The sequence below is a fragment of the Equus quagga genome, chromosome 1 (genome assembly GCF_021613505.1).
Source record: "Equus quagga isolate Etosha38 chromosome 1, UCLA_HA_Equagga_1.0, whole genome shotgun sequence".
NCBI lineage: Eukaryota > Metazoa > Chordata > Mammalia > Perissodactyla > Equidae > Equus > Equus quagga.
Genome location: NC_060267.1, coordinates 6,975,590 through 6,993,608, shown reverse-complemented (window position 1 = coordinate 6,993,608; position 18,019 = coordinate 6,975,590). Strand labels below are relative to the sequence as shown.

Sequence of the window (18,019 nt, the reverse complement as noted above, 5' to 3'; positions counted from 1 at the left end):
AGAGAAAGACTAATGTGGGAGGTGGTTTGGGTGGGTGTGGGCCTGGGTTAGCCTTGAGGGCATAAAAAAATGAGACAAAACATTGGCAGGTGTTTATCCAAATAGTGATCAGGGCAGAGAGAGTCATAACCGACAGACTTCAAAGAAATTGAGTTCCACTGGTAGGACCACATTTCGTGTGGATGGATTGCTCTCTTAGCCTATGTCATTAAACATATATGATTTACTTTTATTCTGACTTCTTGTTCACCAAGTAACCTGATTATGATCTGCCGCCCTGTGTAGACCAGCCTACAGGGAAGGAATGAGCTAGTCATTTGTACTTTAAGGATATCAGTCAGTTATATTTCTCTGCATAAATGTCAACTGGCACTTGGGTTTGCAAATCACTCTTGTAAGCTTGGTTCAGGTGAGCCCAGCTCTGGTAATGAATCTACTCTTTGTATCTTAATTAAACCAGCTTCTGAACCTGAAAAGCTAGCCAGACTCTGGTAAATCACCAAGATAATAAATGTTACCCCATAAGGAAGGCCTCTTGAAGCCAGCCTGTGGACCTTGAATGGCAGACCATCTTGCCATGACTAGTGGTCTTTCCCTACTCGGAGTGTCTGTGACTTGCCTTCAGATCGGTGAGTTATGGAATTCAGAACAGCAGAAGCCTCTTCCATCTCTTCTGTTAGAACCTCTTCTGGATTTACCGACTCTCACGTTAAAAGAGACCTGCATCTAGCCCCATCGTTACATTTGATTTAAGAACAATGTCTTTAGCAAATGATCTCAGGATTGTTAAGATTCCAGGTTATACAGTCATGCATTGCTTAATAGTGGAGACAGGTCCTGAGAAATGCGTTGTTGGGAGATTGCGTCGTTGTGCGAACATCACAGAGTATATTGACACAAACCAAGATGGTATAGCCTACCACAAACCTAGGCCACATGTACTAATCTTATGGGACCACTGTCGTGTATGTGGTCCATCATTGACTGAAACATCATTATGCAGCAGGTGACTGTGAAGTCTTTGACGCAAGTCTACTTGTCCAGCCCGGGTGGCAGAGAAGTGCAGCATGTCCAACTGGTTTTTAGTCACAAAAGAGTATCATTCATCTTTCCAGCAAGAGACCACCCTGATATTGCTCTTGCTGGTAACTTTGGGCATTTAAAAAATGGTCAAAATTAGCTTTGGTATTTTAAAAAGCAGCATTAGGTCACCTAGAAAAGTTACCCAGGAAACTCATTTCCCCAAGGACTCTAGATAATTAAGGTTTTATTCTTAAAAATGTTTCTTGCTTATTCCACAGTAACTTCCTTTGAGCCTGCATTTCTCTTCACCATCCGATCTGTCTTCCCCTAGGTGCTGAACTTCCTGAGAGAGAAATCCATTCTTGCTTCCTCAATTTCTTACTTCTTTTTTCCTTCTTTAATCTCTTACCAGTAGGCTCAATACCCTTCTCATCTGGCCTGTTACACTTTGACCTAACAGCTTCTTCTGGATATGCATTCTACTCAGTCTTTCTCCAGCACAGATCTTGCTGACCGTCTTCTTTATCCTTGACATCTCCTGTCATTTCTTCTTGAATTATCCTTTTTTGGGGGGGCTCCCACCCATTACACACTGCAAGTTCTCCTCCTCTGTCTGGGCTTCTATGACAAATGGCACAAGTTCTTCTCTCTGATGCTCCTTCTTGATTTCCTTGGTAGGCCCCAGGTAAGAACTTAGGAAGAAGTCGATAAATGTTAACTTATTTTCATTTCCAAGGTGGGACTTCCCCATCTATCATCCATAGTTATGCTATCCCCAGTCTTCTTGGCAAGAAATCAGTTATTTTCAGGGCCGGCTCAGAGGTATAGCGGTTAAGTTCACACGCTCTGCTTCGGTGGCCCAGGGTTCGCGGGTTCAGATCCTGGAAGCAGACTTATACACCACTTGTCAAGCCATGCTGTGGTGGCATCCCACATATAAAATAGAGGAAGATTGGCACAGATGTTAGCTCACCAGAAACTTCTAAACTTTGCATTATTTTAAGTCTATTTCATTAGCGGTACATGGCTGATTAAAATAAAATCTAATCTCATAGTTATTAAGATGTGATTTAAATGTTTATTGTAAAAACTGATATATCTGAACTTATTTTTGGCATCATTCCCACATACATGTATATATACACACCCCATTTCGTGTTTCCTATTTATTATGCTTTCTTTCCTTCATTCTTGCTTTCTCTCAGGTTGGTTGGTTGCTTTCTTTAATACCTTTTTCCTCCCTCTACTGGTTTAGAAGTGATAGTTTCTGTTCTTTTAGTAGTTATGCTTGCTTTTAATATATGTTAATCAATGTTTATGTCCTCCTCCAGAAAGTAAAAGGGTCTTAGAATGCCTTCTTTCATCTTTCATGTTGCTGCCTAGATTTTAATTTCACCTTGTTTTTAAGCCTCTATTAGTCATCATTATCATGTATGACCTATACTTATGTAAATAAACCAACATACTAACTTCTTTCCTTTTTGAAGTCCATACCTTTCTTCTGGATTTGATTCCTTCTGTTGAAGTACATTTTTAGTGATTCTTTTAACAATCGTCTGTGAGGGATACACTCACCCAGTCTGTGGACCACAAAAACCTTTATTTTTGCCTTTAATCTTGGATGATAGCTTTAATGGGTATAGAATTCTGGATTGACTGTTCCTTTCCCTCAGCAGTTTGGAGATAATATTCCATTTATTCTGACGTCTCTTGTTGAGGAGAAGTCTATCTTGTATCATTTCTTTACAAGTATGTCTTTTCTCATTGGTAGATTTTAAAATTTTTATTGTTGTTTTGTTGTTGATGGCATGAAGTTCCACTAAGACATAACAACAAGGATTCCTTTTTATTTATCATGGTTGGAAATTGGTTTTATTCCTTCAGTCTGAGAAGATATTAAATTCTGGAAAATTCTCAACCATGAACTTTTTGAATATTGCCTCCCTCTATTTTTTATATTTTCTCCATATTTTTATAGTTTCTCCTATTAGATCTTCTCAATTTACGTTGCAGATTTCAACTTCTTTCTGTTTCTTTTTTAATCTCTGTGATATCTTTCAGTTTGCTAATTTCTGCTTTAGCAGTTTACTATTCAAGCCACTCAGTGAGTTGCTTTATTTCAGTGACATATTTTTCACCACTGTGAATTTCACCATTGTGAACCAGCTCTTGGGAGGAGGTTTTTTGCCCCAGCTCTGATACGCAGCCAGGCTGGCGGCCGTTCTGGAGCTCCTTAGCATCCACGTTCAAGAGCCAACTCACTGTGGGGAAACCATTGTGAGGTTGTTTTCCATCAAGACTGGGCGAGAAGCAGCAACTTTCTCTGGAGGGAAAGACCTGCCACTCTCTCCCATTTTGTTCTCCTCCAATTTCTCCCTGACAAGGGCTGCCTGCTTTGGTGACAAAGAAACTGCTTAATGTGGCAGTAAAATAGGAGGGCTCTAGTGATTTTGGTACCGAGGCTGCACACAAGGGCATACACATGCCATAGAGGGTGTAGGGAGCAGCAGGAGGAAATCTGAGTCCAACCATGAAATGTAAGTACGGAATACACAGGAGTGTAGCAAAGAAGAATGTGGTGCAGCTGAAGGCGGTGAAAGGGAACGGATTCCGTCATGCACCTGCCGGCCGGGACCCTGAGGCAGGCTGAGGGGCCTGGTGCTTCTGGAGGCTGGCTGTGGAGCAGCTGCAGGACCATTACAGAACGCCTCGGAGAACTGTGCGAGAGGTTTGAAGTACTCACTCTCCCTCCTAAGGAAGAGTCTCCCTGGGAGGCACGTTTTGTATTTTGGGAACATTCTTCTTCTCTGGCTGCAGCTTTCAATATTGATCAGCAAAGCTCTGCTGAAATAACTGGCTGCCGGGGAGGGATCAGACCTGCCACACCACACAGGGCTTGGCTCAGAAGCCTCCTAGGGCTCCAAGGAGGAGGGAGCAGAGAAAGGACAGCAGAGCAGGGAAGAAAAAAGGGAAGAAAGCTGAAGAACTATGGGACGGCCAGAAGCGCTTTTCACAACCACTGACGCTAACTTCAGGGTGGAAGGAGACGGAGAAATCCTCAGTTGTCTCTGCTGTCCTTGCCACAGCCTTGGCCATCTCAGTTCTTCCCCTCTTCAGTGGAACCCACAAAGGGCTCAGGGTGTGGGCCTGGGTTGCCTGGGGTCCAGTCCCTGATTTACCACCACCCAAGAGGGTGGCTCTGGAAAAATTCCTTAGCCTCTCGGAGCTGGCCTTTTCTTCCTGGACCGTCTGGAATGATGATAGGGCAGACCTCAACGGCTCCTGCCTGGAATAAAGGAGAGCTTTCCTTCCGTAAGGTATTCAGGGGTCAGTAAACCTTAGCTATCATTTTCCTCATTTTCTCCTCCCCAGGAGTTTTGCCTCAAGTCATCTACCTCTTGTAGCATCTGTTTCCCATGAGACTACATCTGAATCAGCACTGGAGTGTCAAAAATAAGTCCCTTTCAGGCCTCAGGCTGTAACCATGCCTTAGAGGCTCTAATGGTTCCAGTGGGGTGGGAACTTCTATTTGCCGTTTGGATGGTACAGACAGGGTCTTACAAGAGGGAGGGTAGGTGGCAGGAACTGGGGAGTGAATGGGTTCCAAATATTTGCATATAAAAGGCAGCCTCCCTCTGCTGAAGGCCCGCAGCAACACAGTGTGATGGGAACCACAGGAGGGATCCTGTCTGCATTCTGAGCAGGCCTCGGATTTAAGAGCTAGCAAAGCTCTGCCCAGCTTTGGCACATTGGCAGGGATCTCTGGTGACTGGGTAGGTGGGGGGTGGCTAGGAGGGGGCTCTCTGTTGTGCTCGGAAGGGCAACTTTCCTGGAGGAGGCCCGTCTTAGGCTCACTGCTGGGAGCTGAGCCATGCGTGCCCCTTGTCCAGCTGTGAGGCCACTGAAGCTGCTCACGCCAGCTTCTGTCCTCTGCCCAGGGTGCGGCCACTCCACTCAGGCGGACACCCTGAGACACTGGAATAATGACAGCTGCTGTCTGCAACACTGTCACTGTGTCCACTGGGGGGTTGTGTCCCAGCAGGTACAAGGTCACGGACTGGGGAGAGCTCCCCACCCCCACCGGAGAGGGTGGGAACCCCGGCCAGGCCTCGTCCACCTCTTTGCCCCTGGCGTCAGCTTCTGGTTTCTTGGGTGGTGTTTATTTTAGTTCGAATCCCAAACAACAACACTTCAACCTGAGGGGGGCATAAGAACCATTTCCTTCTCTGTCCTCGCTCGCAAGCCCTTTAGACTGCCCTGATGTTCCTCCCTTCAAATGACCACACGGCTTGGCTCCAAGGGCCCCATCAACAGCACTGCGGAGGTACAGATGGGCCCGGCTGCACGCTGGTCAGAGTGCATGGGCAGGATCGCAGGCTGACTTCTGCAGGGACCTGAAATTGGCCACCCCAAGATATGTCGCTTTGGCATCAGGATTATTTGAGGCTGACTGCTTTTGATAAACTGGGACAGGGAAGGAGGCTCTGAGGAATGGAACTTGCCCTTTGTTAGGACATGTTTACATTTGTAAGGGAAATCTCTATCTGTAAAAGGTGCCTCCCTCTCTGTACCAGGAAGAAGAAAGGAGATGACCTCTCTAGAAACTCTTAATACCAAAGGCAAGGACTTAAATCTGCATTTGTTTTTTGTGCTTGTCTGGTAACCTCCTGAAACTGACTTCCCTCCCCCTCCCAACGCTGGCATCTCCTTAAAGATTAAGCATCTTTCTTTAGGCTGGGAATGGATTACAGCGCTCCTATGTGACCCCCCCAGCCCGAGGCAACACACCTGCCACCCCGCGGTGTTCACTGAGACAGCAGACCTATCTGCCGTTTCCATCAAGAGCTGTGCTGACAGAGCAGCCTCATGACTATTGTAAAAGGGACATTTCAATCACATGTGAAACACCCTGTTTGGGGGTATGTAACCACTCTGTGCACCCCACTTCTTCGGTGCCCTTTCTTCCTTCGGGAAGAAAGGCCCGGGGCCATGGTTCCTCATAAAGCTGTTTAATTTTCTCTTGCTATTCTGTCTCATGTGAATTTAATTCGTTCTCCGGCCAGACGAACCCCCATTTGGGAAGAGGAAATGTCTTCCTCCCTACACTTCCAAACTCCCAGGGATCCGAATATGCTAAACTGTGCAAAAGAAACCAAAATGCAGATTTTTATCTCATCTTCAAACAGATCAAACAAGAATTTGTCTTAAAACCTGTAATTGATATGGGGGTGGGGTGGGGTGGGGGAACCCTTCCGTTTTGCATTTGAAGCACTTTTTCAAAACCTTACGCCGCTGGTAGAAATGAGTTCAGCGAACTCACACAAGGAGTTCATAAGAAGAACCCTTGTCCTTCACCAAGATAAATTTCATGTTATCAAGGTAACACAAACTAGCATTTAATACGTGCATTAGGGGCCTGCCGTCAGCGTTGGTGGGTGTTCTGCTATTAACTGTCCGCGGATTAATCTCTTCGTGATTCCGACACACAGTCATCGGAGCCGGGAAAGCACGGATGTCAAGAGTGACATCTGAAGCGTGACCATCAAGAAGCCTTCTCTCCTTAAGGAAATGCTCGATGGCGTTTACAGTGCATTGGTACTTACCGATTCCGTACCCCATAATCAGCTCCTCGAGTGTCATGGCAGGGGGACGGAGGGTCATTAGGTGCACGTTACAAAGATGAGGTTTCTACAGACAGGTTTTGGGAAGTGAAGGACTGCCCAGAGCCTCGCAGAGCTCTGCCCGGGCACGTGGGATGGAGCCCATGCCACCTTTGTACGTCTCCTTAACTGTTCTTTGGTCCCAGCTCCTCTCAGCTTTGCCCACGCCCTTCCCATTTAGTAATATTAACAGTTTATTCCTTTCTGACAAAATATTAAGCATTTTCTTTGAGTGTTTACACACTTGCCTCCACTTTGAATATTCTCTCCAGGAAACCCACCCCCAAACCTCCAGTCCCAGATGTCGTTCCTCAGAAAACCCCTTCCAGGCCTGTCTCTGAGCACCCTCTCCAAATCGTGCAGGATGTCTAGGCCTCAAGAGAGAATCTTGCTGGAATTAGGAAGAGCTGCAGATTATGCAGTCAAACCTCCGTGCTTGCCAACCACCCCCTCCAGAACGTTAGCTGGCATGCTGTCTACGGACAGTTCATGCCACGACCCCACAGAGATTCACAGAGCCGCCAGCTCTGCTACACTTCAGGGCACACTCCAAGAAAAAGGAAAGGAAGAAAGAAAAAATCCCACTGCACTCACATTCTGGCTTGTCCGCAAAGACTTTTAATTTTCTGGTTCCTTTGTCAAGACAGTTCAAAACAGCAAAGGGACTTAGTCAGATGCACTGACTTTTACCCCATCTCTGCCCAGGAGAATGGTGAGGGTCAGAACTTGGCAAACATATCTTTGTGCTAACATCTCTGCCCTTGCAGCCCACTCTGGCGGGGGGAGATGCTATTTGAAATTTCTCACTGGGGAGGATGTCATCAGAGGATGACAACGCCACTAATTTGTTGAGAATGGCTGTCAGTAAGAGGAAAAGAAAATGAAAAAACCCACCTGTAACATAAATAAAAGTCAAGCCATCCAATGGCAAAACCCAGAAGTCCCGCCTGTCACAGGGCCAGGATACTGCCTCTTTCTGTTCTGCTAACTTTCCAGACAAAGCTGGGCAGACCTGGCAAAACTCAGAGTAAAATGGGCCCCTGCAAAACCTCAAATGAAGAAGCATCTTGTTCTGCTCACTTACCTGCCTTCTCCCAAGCTGCCCACCTGGGGTACAGTTTTCTTTTCCCATTGTCTGTCCAACAATAGGCTGAGACCCAGGAACCCTCCCCTCTCCCTGTCCCCATGATTAAGCTGGCAAACCTGTGGTCCTCGGCTACACTTGGGGAACAGTGAATCCTTCTGGCCAAGGAAGGGCTCATAGAGCCTCTGAAACGATCGTGGTCTTTATTCATCACAGAAATTATGTCTTAGGCTAAAATTTATGAGGATGACTTCTACTTATATTTCCGTTTTGCATGACAAGATCAGAACAGCTCCCAGTGGGAGGGCATCAGCAGGCAACCCCCTGACTCGGCTTTTAGGACTGAGCTCTCTGTCCATGGGGCCCCCTAAGGAGACACACTAAGCTGGGGCATGAGTGTGTGCCCTCCTTCCAAATTACAGGTATGGCCAAATACATCACATGTATCATCATTTTACATAATTCCTCAGTCATGAGTTTGAAATAAATTAAGTTTCTCTGCTTTCCCAATATGGCTTAAATTACTAGGAGCACAAAGGGTTGGAGAAACAATCCACATCTCACGTTTTCACCATTAGATTGTACAGAACGTTTTCTGATTATGGATCAGAATGAACGAATCACACAAATTCCATGTCATTGTCATAGGCTTCCTTTCCTACAACTAATTTCACATTCATTCATCTTTGAGAGCGTAAGGTCCAACATGATCCTACTCATTTGCCTCTCACACCACCTCTGTCGACACGACCCCACACTAAGCCCAGTCAGCCATACTGACCACTGAGTTCCTTGGATGCGCCATGTTCTTCCCCAAGTCCCCTCGCCCCTACACTCCTGGCTCATGCTCACTTATTCTTCAGGTTTAGTGTGGACGCCCCTTCCTGTGGGACGCTTTCTCAGCATCCCTGGCTCTAGCTTGGGCTCCTCTCTTCACTCACTCACAGTGTAAAGTCCTAATGCTTCCTCTGTCACCACTTCTAGACTTTGAACTCCAAGAGCGTAGGGACCAGGTCCATCTTCTTCACAGATTTTCCCCCAGTGTCTAGCAGGCCTTGGCTCACAAAACAGGTCCTTAATTTTCCCCAAACGAATGAATCTGAATGGGACTTATTTGGCAAAGAAGAAAATCTTCGCCTCTAAGTTCTGACTGCCTTAAGATCTCAAAGACCAACCAGAATTTTTCTGATCTCCAGCCTGATATTCTCTCTTTCCTTTCACTCACTCATCTGATGCAGGATTCTTTCACAGGCTTTGGGTTGCCCCCTTCCCCAAAAGGCAAACTGAAACCCTTCTTTCCTGCCCTGTCTGTTGCATGGACATGGCTGTAAGCCCTGTGTCTGTAGGTTGCAGTTCTCAGGAGCCCAGGAGCCCGCTCTGACCTGGCCTGCAGCACCTGCCCAGTGACAGCACTAACCAGAGGTTACCAATCCCTGGAGGGCAGGTTTGTCGCCGTGGAAAGGGATGCGCTGGTGAGCAAGACCAGGCCAGCTTGGAGAGATTAAAAAAAAGTGTGGGGTGCCTTTTCACTCAGACCAGTCAGCTGGCTTTGCAAAGCTGTATAAAAATGATCGCAGTAGAGAAAATCAACACGAGAATGTTGCTAACAAGGAGGATATAAAACACAGATTAAAACTAAAGAGAAGAAAAATACATTCAAATTCAAATAAAAGAATCTTTAACGACACTACTGTCAGTTCCTTTGCACCTGAGCAAAATTATACCAAACAATTTGAGGAAGAGTGAGTTTAGCTTTCCTTATTCCTGAGGAAATTTTTTTGTTGTAAAATATAGAAAACATAGAAAAAAATGCAACAAACATACAATAACAACAACAAACACCCTGTAGTGCTTACTTCACTCTTTCTATATGTATGAGGTTAGCGCTATTGGACTCCATTTTACAGATGAGGAATCTGAGGCACTGAGGGGTTAAGAAACTTTCCCCAAGGTCACAAGTCTAGAGAAGGGGCAGAACCAGGATTCGAGCTCCCGCAGCCTGCCTAGATTCCACGCTACTGACCACCAGACTACACTAGCTCTCGTAATTTACAAATGATTGCATATAATGTATATTCAGTTTAAAAATAACATGCTTATCCAGCTAAAGGAAAAGAACATACCAGTAAGTACCTTAGAAGCTCCCTGTGGTCCTCCTCAAGCACATAGCCCTCTGCCATCTGTCCTCCCAAGGTAACCATTATCCCTAATTTAGGGTTATCTTGTTTTTTGTTCTAGGTATTTGTTTTTCGTTTTGTTTCATTTTTGGTGAGGAAGATTGTTGCTGAGCTAACATCTGTGCCAGTCTTCCTCTATGTTGTATGTGGGATGCTGTCACAGCACAGCTTGATGAGTGGTGTGCAGGTCTGCACCCGGCAACCCTGGGCCATGGAAGCAGTGTGCGCAAACTTACCACTATGCCACCAGTCCAGCCCTTGCTTTTTGTTCTAGTTTTAATATCTATATCCCTAAATAATATATTGTCAGTTTTCTATTTCATGCAACTAGAATCATAATATGCATATTCTTCTACGACTTCCTTATTAAATTCAACATCACGTTTTTGAGATTCTCCCCTATTAATGAGCACAACTTTGGCTCATTCCCTTCTTTTGAGCTGTATTCTATTCTTTGTTTATTCATCCTATGATTGGACGTGTACGCTGCTTCCAGTTTTTGTAATAAAAACAATTCTGTGGAATTTTTTTTTTTTTGCATGACTCAAATTTTAGCAGCATCAGAATCACCTGGATGATTTGTTAAAACAGATTGCTGGGTTCTACCATTGCAGTCTTATCTGATCGCTTTGGGGTGTGGCCTGAGAATCTGCATTTCTAAAAAGTTCTCAGATGATGTTGATGCCACGAGGCCAGAAGACCACACTTTCAGAACCACTCCTCTGGGGTGCAGATCCAGGAGTGGAACTTCTGAGCTATGGGATATGCATATGCTCAACGTTACCAGGTATGCCAAGCTGTCTTTAGTCTTTCTACAAATTCACAAATCCACTTGCAGTTGTTCCACATGGTTTAAATTTGTACTCTCTGACTACTGAGGTTGGGTGTTTTTTTCATATATTTATTGGTCATTGATTTTCTTCTGTGTGATGACTATTTGGTTCTCATTCATTTTTCTAATGGGTTGTAGTTTTTTTTTCTGCTGAGGAGAATTAGCCCTGAGCTAACATCTGTGCCAATCCTCTTCCACTTTGTATGTGGGACGCCTCCACAGCATGGCTGACGAGTGGAGTAGGTCCATGCCTGGGATCCGAACCCGTGAACCTGGGCTGCCAAAGCAGAGCGTCTGGAACTTTAACCACTCGGCCAGGGGGCTGACCCCTTGTGTTTTCTTAAATTAATCTTTGAGAGCTCATTATATTTTATGGATATCAATCTCTCTTCAGTTATACAAGTTGCAAAGATCTTCTTCCAGTTCATAGTTTGTCATTTTACCCTTTATGTTGTCTTTTTCCCTTAAAACTTTTTCATTTGTCCATTGCATATAATATAGCCACAATGGTAAAAATTTAGATCATGGGTTGGCAAACTGCAACCTACTGCCTGTTTTTATAAATGAAGTTGTATTAGAACACAGCCACACTCGGTTTTGTATGGCCTATGACTGCTTTCACACTGCACATATTCTCTTTTGAAGAACCAAAGTTGGTCATTTTAATGTAGTCAAGCTTATCAATCTTGTTCGTGTTGTGTTCTGTTTAAGAAATCCTTTCCTAGCTTCAGATCATAAAGATAGCCTCCTGTGCCATTTTGTAAAAGTTGTATTTATTTTGACTTTCACATCTAAGTCTTAATTGGCCTGGACTTGATTTTAGTGTGTGGTGTAAGGGAATGATCCAACTTTTATTTTCTACACTGTCTTAGTTATTCTGATTTTGTCTTAATATCAAGAAGGGTTAAAACCCATACAGAAATGTCACAGTCTTGGCATTTTGTTCTTCCATATACATCTTAAAATCAACTTCTAGGGGCTGGCCCGGTGGCACAGCGGTTAAGTTGGTGCGTTCCGCTTCTCGGTAGCCCGGGGTTCTCTGGTTTGGATCCTGGGTGCGGACATGGCACTGTTTGGCAAAAGCCAATCTGTGGTAGGCGTCCCAAGTGTAAAGTGGAGGAAGATGGGCGTGGATGTTAGCTCAGGGCCAGTCTTCCTCAGCAAACAGAGGAGGATTGGCAGTAGTTAGCTCAGGGCTGATCTTCCTCAAAAAAAAAAAAAAAAAATCAGCTTATAAAATTCCATGAAAACTCTACTAGTGTTTTGGTTATAAGTGGACTGACTTTATAAATCAATTAGGGAGAATAAATATCTTTACAATATTCCTATTAGAGAATATATATATATTCATATATCCTTTTATATTTAATTCCTGCTACATCAGAATTATTACTGTTTTTTATTCTTAATACTGTTTATTTGTCCTCTCCCTTTTTCTTGATTAGTCTTATGGGTAATTTATCTACTTTGCTAGTTTTATTTACTTTTTTTTTTGCAAAATTATTTTTGTGGTAAAATATACATAACATAAAATTCAGCATTTACAATTAATATAGTTCTGTGGCATTAAGTACATTCACATTGTTGTGCAACCATCACCACCATTCATCTCCAGAACTTTCCATGTTCCCAAACTGAAATGCTGTACCCATTAAACGCTAACTCCCCATCCTCCCACCACAAGCCCGTGGCCACCATCATTTCACCTTCTGTCTCTGACTGACTACTCTAGGTCGCTCATATAAACGGAATCAGACAATATTTGTCCTTCTGCGACTGGCATATTTCACTTAGCATAATGTCTTCAAGGACCATCCATTTTGTAGCACGTGTGAGAATTTCGTTCCTTTTTAAGTCTCATTAATAGTTCGTTGTATGTATTTACTATATTTTGTTTATTCATTCATTTATTGATGGGCGCTTGGGTTGCTTCCACCTTTTTGCTATTGTGAACAATGCTGCTGTGTACATGGGTGTACAAATATCTGTTTGAGTCCCTGCCTTCACCTCTTCTGGGTGTATGCCCAGAAATGGAATTGCTGGATCATATGGTAATTCTATGTTTAATTTTTTTGGGGAACCGCCATACTATTTCCCACAGCTGTATCATTTTACATTCTCAACAGCAATGCACAAGGGTTCTAATTTCCCCCTATCCTCACCAACACTTATTTTCTCTGTGTGTGTGGTTGTGTGTGTGTATCATTAGCCATCCTCGTTGGTGTGAGGTGGTATCTCATTGTGGTTTTGATTGCATTTCCCTGATGTTAGTTGCTTTAAAGAACCAAATTTTGTCATTTATTTTTATCGTATATTTGTTGTCTATTCCATTCTATTTAACTTTTCCTTCCATTACTTCTCCTGGATTTATTCTGCTGCTCTCACCTCTTAAATTAGATGCTGTTGTTGAACTTTAATTTTAAATTAGCACAGCTGTTTAATAGCCTGCACACGGGAAAAGAACACACAGTCCACAAGAAGACAGCGCCACTCCTTTGGCTTCTTAGAACCTTGCAGTTACAAGAATTCTTTACTACATGTTTATGTGGATAATAGAGGCAGAGCTAGCCCAGTAACACAGGCCAGCCCTCGAGCTCTTACTTGGAGAAATCTCTCTCTCTATGGCTGAGGGTCTCTCTTTCTTTTTCTGTGGTCAGAAGTCCGGAGCGTGTGGGTAGGAGTTCCTTGTGATACAGGGGAGGGCTTCAGAGAAAGTCACCTTATGACATGGAGGGGATGCAGTCACTTCTGGCAGGTCAGGAGTGAGTGGAGTCCTCATCGATGCATGGCTCGTTAAATTAGGGAAAAAAAGGCTCAAAATTCAAGCTTTTAACTTTTTTTTTTTGGTAAGGAAGACTGGCCCTTCTTGCTTGAGGAAGATTGTCAAAGAGCTAACATCTGTGCCGATCTTCCTCTATTTTATGTGGGATGCCACCACAGCATGGCCTGATGAGCAGTGTGCAGGTCTGCACCTGGGCTCCAAACCGGCGAACCCCAGGCCACTGAAGCAGAGCACACAAACTTAACCACTATGCCACCAGGCCAGCCCCTAAAGTTGTGATGTATAGTATTATTGTTCAGGCCAAAGTAATTTCTAGCTTTTATTATATATTTTTTTATTAAGAAGTTGTTTAGAAGTTTGGTTTTTAATACCATATGGATTTTCTTGAGGGAAAGTTTCAAAGTTATACTTTCTATTTTTTTAGTTTTCTTAGCTATTTAAACACATCTACTTAAAGTCTAAAGTTAAACACTTTCAACCTGTTTTCAAGTGGAACCATAGCATACTTCAGCTGATACTATCTCCCCTTGCTAATTTATTATGCTGCTTTTATTCAGCATTTTAATTCTATTGTTTTTAATACCACACATTAGACATCCTTATTACTGTTTTACATAGTCAATGTATGTTTAAATATACCTACATATTTACTAATATCTTAGCTTAATAACCCATCATCCATCTTACTTCTCAGATCTTCCATCTGAGATCATTTCCTTTTCTTATCTGAGTACATCCTTTAGAATTTTCTTCAGAGGAAGTTGGTTGGCAGTAAAATTCCTCAGTTTTTATTCTGCCTGAAAATGTTTTTACTTCATCTTCTTTATTGATATTTTTACTACATATAAAAATTCTAGGGGCCAGCTCAGTGGTGCAGTGGTTAAGTTCGCACATTCTGCTTTGGGGGCCTGGGGTTTGCAGTTCAGATCCCAGTCACAGACGTAGCACTGCTCATTAAGCCACACCATGGAGGTGTCCCACATAAAACAGAAGAAGACTGGCACAGATGTTAGCTCAACAACAATATTCCTCAAGCAAAAAGAGGAAGATTGCCAACAGATGTTAGCCCAGGGCCAATCTTCCTCAAAAAAAAAAAAAAATCTAAAAGTTGACAGTTATTCTTTTCTTAGCCAACTGAAGATAGCATTCCACTGTCTTTGGCTTCTAATGTGCTCTTGAAAAGTCAGCTGTCATTCTAAATGCTATTCTTACTTATCGGTGTTTTTCTTCTTTCTGGCTGCTTTTAATATATTTTTGTTTGTTTAAAGTTCTTCTGTTTCATTATTAAATACCTACTTGTAATTTTCTTTTTATTTCTTCTGCTTGAGATTTTTTGGGCTTTCAGGATCTTAGACTTAGCATCATTCAGCAAGTCTGGAACTTTTTCTTCTCATCTTCTATAGTATTTCCTTTTGAAATTTTATTTAGAGCATCTTAGGTCATCCTCTTAGTTTCTTAATCTCTCTTTGTCTCTCTGAGCTATAGTCTGGATTATTCAGATCAATTTTCCAGTTCACCAGTGTTCTCTTCAACTGTCTCTAATCTGTTTAATCCACTGAATTTTTAATTCATATTTTTATACTTTTCATCTCCAGAGATTCCATTTCCTTATTTTCAAAACCCATGCAGCCATTTTTATAGTCTCTTGTCCTTGTTCATATCTTCAGTACTTTTTAAAACATTTCTGAAACATGTTAAAATATTTATTTATATCTTTGACTGATAAATTCAAGAACAAAGTATTTAGAGGTCCGACTCTGCTGTCTGTTGTTTGTGCTGGCTTTTACTCACGGCAACTTGTCTCCTATGTTCTAAGTGAAAGCCGCCTTTCTCCAGGGGGATTTCTGTTTATTTCTGAGAGTGACCCAGGGTTGTTTGGGATATTTACATGCCGTTATGCTATAAGGGAATACCCACTGTAATCTCTCTCCTTTCCCAATGTTTCTCAAAGGAAAATTTCCCAATGGATGAAAGTCAATGCTGGGAGCATTTGCTCTATAAATTGGATTATTCCCACGTTGGAAGATGTGAAGGAAACAGTGAGAAAGGTATGCTGCTGAAATACCTCACAAATCAAGTTCTTTACCCCTTGCATCTCGGTTCCATTTCGGGGGGTTTCTATTAGACTGTGAAAGTACCTCTAATAAGAAGTGTAGTCCCTTCTGCAGTTTGGCTCCTAAACCATCCATCTCAGCTTGACCAGAAATCATAGATGATGAAAACGGCACATTATTTATTTCAGTCACATCATGAAAAACTGCTTGAGGAGCAAGCCTACAATCACAGAAATGCACAAACCTGTGAGGGTCATCTGGATCACAGTTAGGAAGAAACTGAGTGATTGCTTCTGCCACTTCTTCATTTGATAAGACATCCCAGAGTCCGTCCGTGGCCAGGATCAGCACATCGTCTGCTCCATGCTCATATTTGGAGAGATCGTAGATTCTTACCTGAAAAGAACAGGGATACTCCTGCTTAAGAAGCTGGGAGCATGCTACTCCTTCCAACAGACTGGCTTCACATCTCCCTTCCCTTCTCCTGCCCAGCCTGGTGTTTTAGGCGTGCATCTTAAGGTACTTGACTGTGCAGCAAGCTTTGTGTTTAGGGGTGGCCTCCTTTGGAGACTTGCTGTACAGACATATGGGGCCCAAAAGGTGGGCTTAGTAGTTGACAAGGAAGAAATTAAGTGAAAATGTGATGCCTGAGATATAGCAGGAACAAGGACTTACACTGGACACTGTGCTAGCCCGAAGAGCAGCCAGAGGCTGGATCCTTGCTTTCTTTGCCCATCCATCCCACAGACATTTATTAAGGGCCTGCTCTGTGCCAGGTGCTCTGAGCATGAAGATGGAGAGCAGATTTCCCTGTTTCTGAGCTCTCGCTCTGGGAGGAGACGAGGCCCGTCTAAGATCCCCCACAGCTGCTATGCGTGTATTTGTCTAGGACTGGGGGACACTTTATTCAACAGGCTCACTTGAGTCACCTTTTGGCTTACCTGTTTGAGGCCCAAGGGGCTAGACCCATCTCAGATAAGGAGGGGCTCTGACACTATGCTCAGGTTTGAGGAGCCTAAAGTATGCTCGATCTAGCCTAAATTACAGAGGACACATGCTAGGTCTGACTCTCCAAAGTGTGTCTTGGCAAACTCAAAGTCTTTCCTCATCTCTAGCACCTGGAATGACCTGGATATTTCAACATCACCTAAACTCTTTGAAAAGAACACAGCAACCTTGGCAAAGCTAATAAGAATAAAAATCAAGCCTTCTTTGGGTTAGGCCACCATTCTGTGTCCCCCGCCTCTAGAGGGGCAGAGGGAGGAAGAGTGGGGATTTCATCGCTGTTCTCTGCTAAGTTGGCAGCACTAGCCCCTGCCTCCACCACCTCCTGAGCTGAGGACAAAGGCAGGTCAGTGTCGTAGTCTTCCAGCTCCTTCAGCCCCCTCATTGCTCCATCCTATTTTCGAAGAGCAGGTCTGAGTGAAAGATGTAGGTCAAGAGGAAAGGGGGTGGTAGGAGGGGGTGCCATGTGAGCAGCTGTGTGCCCCATCACACACAGTCATCATTATGTCATCGCAGATCTGGAGAAAGTACCATTCTAAGAGGCCTACAGACTGTTCAGATCTGCATCTTTGAAGCCAAGCCTTTTACGTTTCAGAAAGGTTTGCCCCAGCCAGTGATGCCCCGACACAGGGCGGGTCCTATGGACTGACAGCCTACACCCAGCAGCAGAAAACAACAAAATGCCCCACACCTACCTCCAGAGCCTCTGGAAAACGAACTCAAATGAAAAGCAGCCTCAAGGTGCCAGGCCTGTGTGGCCCGTGAACCAGATGGTAACAAGTAGCTAATGGCCGACGGCACGGACCACACTCAGGAGGAGCACTAGGGGTATAATGGACTGGCTTTAACATTTTCTCAAAAGGCATGTTCACTTCAGGACAAGTTTACATTCTAGGGAAGGCACTGTGCCTGATGTGGCCAAATTAAAGAAAACTAGTGAGAATCTTAAGTTTACAGCAGACTGGAAAGTCCCAAATGCCAGAATTCTCTTAGACCACTGAACTCATGTGGTTCAGTTTTTACTCTACAGAAGCAACCAAATCCTCTTTGCTTTATTTTCTGTGGTTCCCGGGTGTCTTACAGCAGTGCTTCTCAAATGTTAGTGCACACAGGCATCAGCTGGGGATCCCACCAAAATGCAGGTTCTGATTCAGCATCTCTAACTTGCTCCCATGTGATGCTGATGCTGCAGGTCCATGGACCACACTTTGAGCACCACGGCCATAGAGGATTCCTCCTGGTTTGTATCAAGGAAATCAAGGGCTCAGTGGCCTCAAGATGCCTATATGGACTATCCCCCTAGCAAGGCTTTAGATAAAAGAGCAGATGTCACTCCTGGGCTCCCAACTTTAAGTCCTGGCTCACTGTGTTGTCACTTCCAGTGTGCGATAACTTTGCTTCC

At 43.8% G+C, this 18,019-nt stretch overlaps 1 protein-coding gene across 1 annotated transcript in view; it reads right to left on the bottom strand.

The window, feature by feature from the left end:
- The window catches only part of PPM1H (protein phosphatase, Mg2+/Mn2+ dependent 1H), a 231,190-nt gene that overhangs the window by 5,423 nt on the left and 207,748 nt on the right, over nucleotides 1-18,019 (bottom strand). Inside the window, exon 10 of the mRNA XM_046673877.1 lies at nucleotides 15,857-16,008. Within this exon, the coding sequence (XP_046529833.1) occupies nucleotides 15,857-16,008 (152 nt within the window). The remainder of the gene's footprint in view (nucleotides 1-15,856; nucleotides 16,009-18,019) is intronic.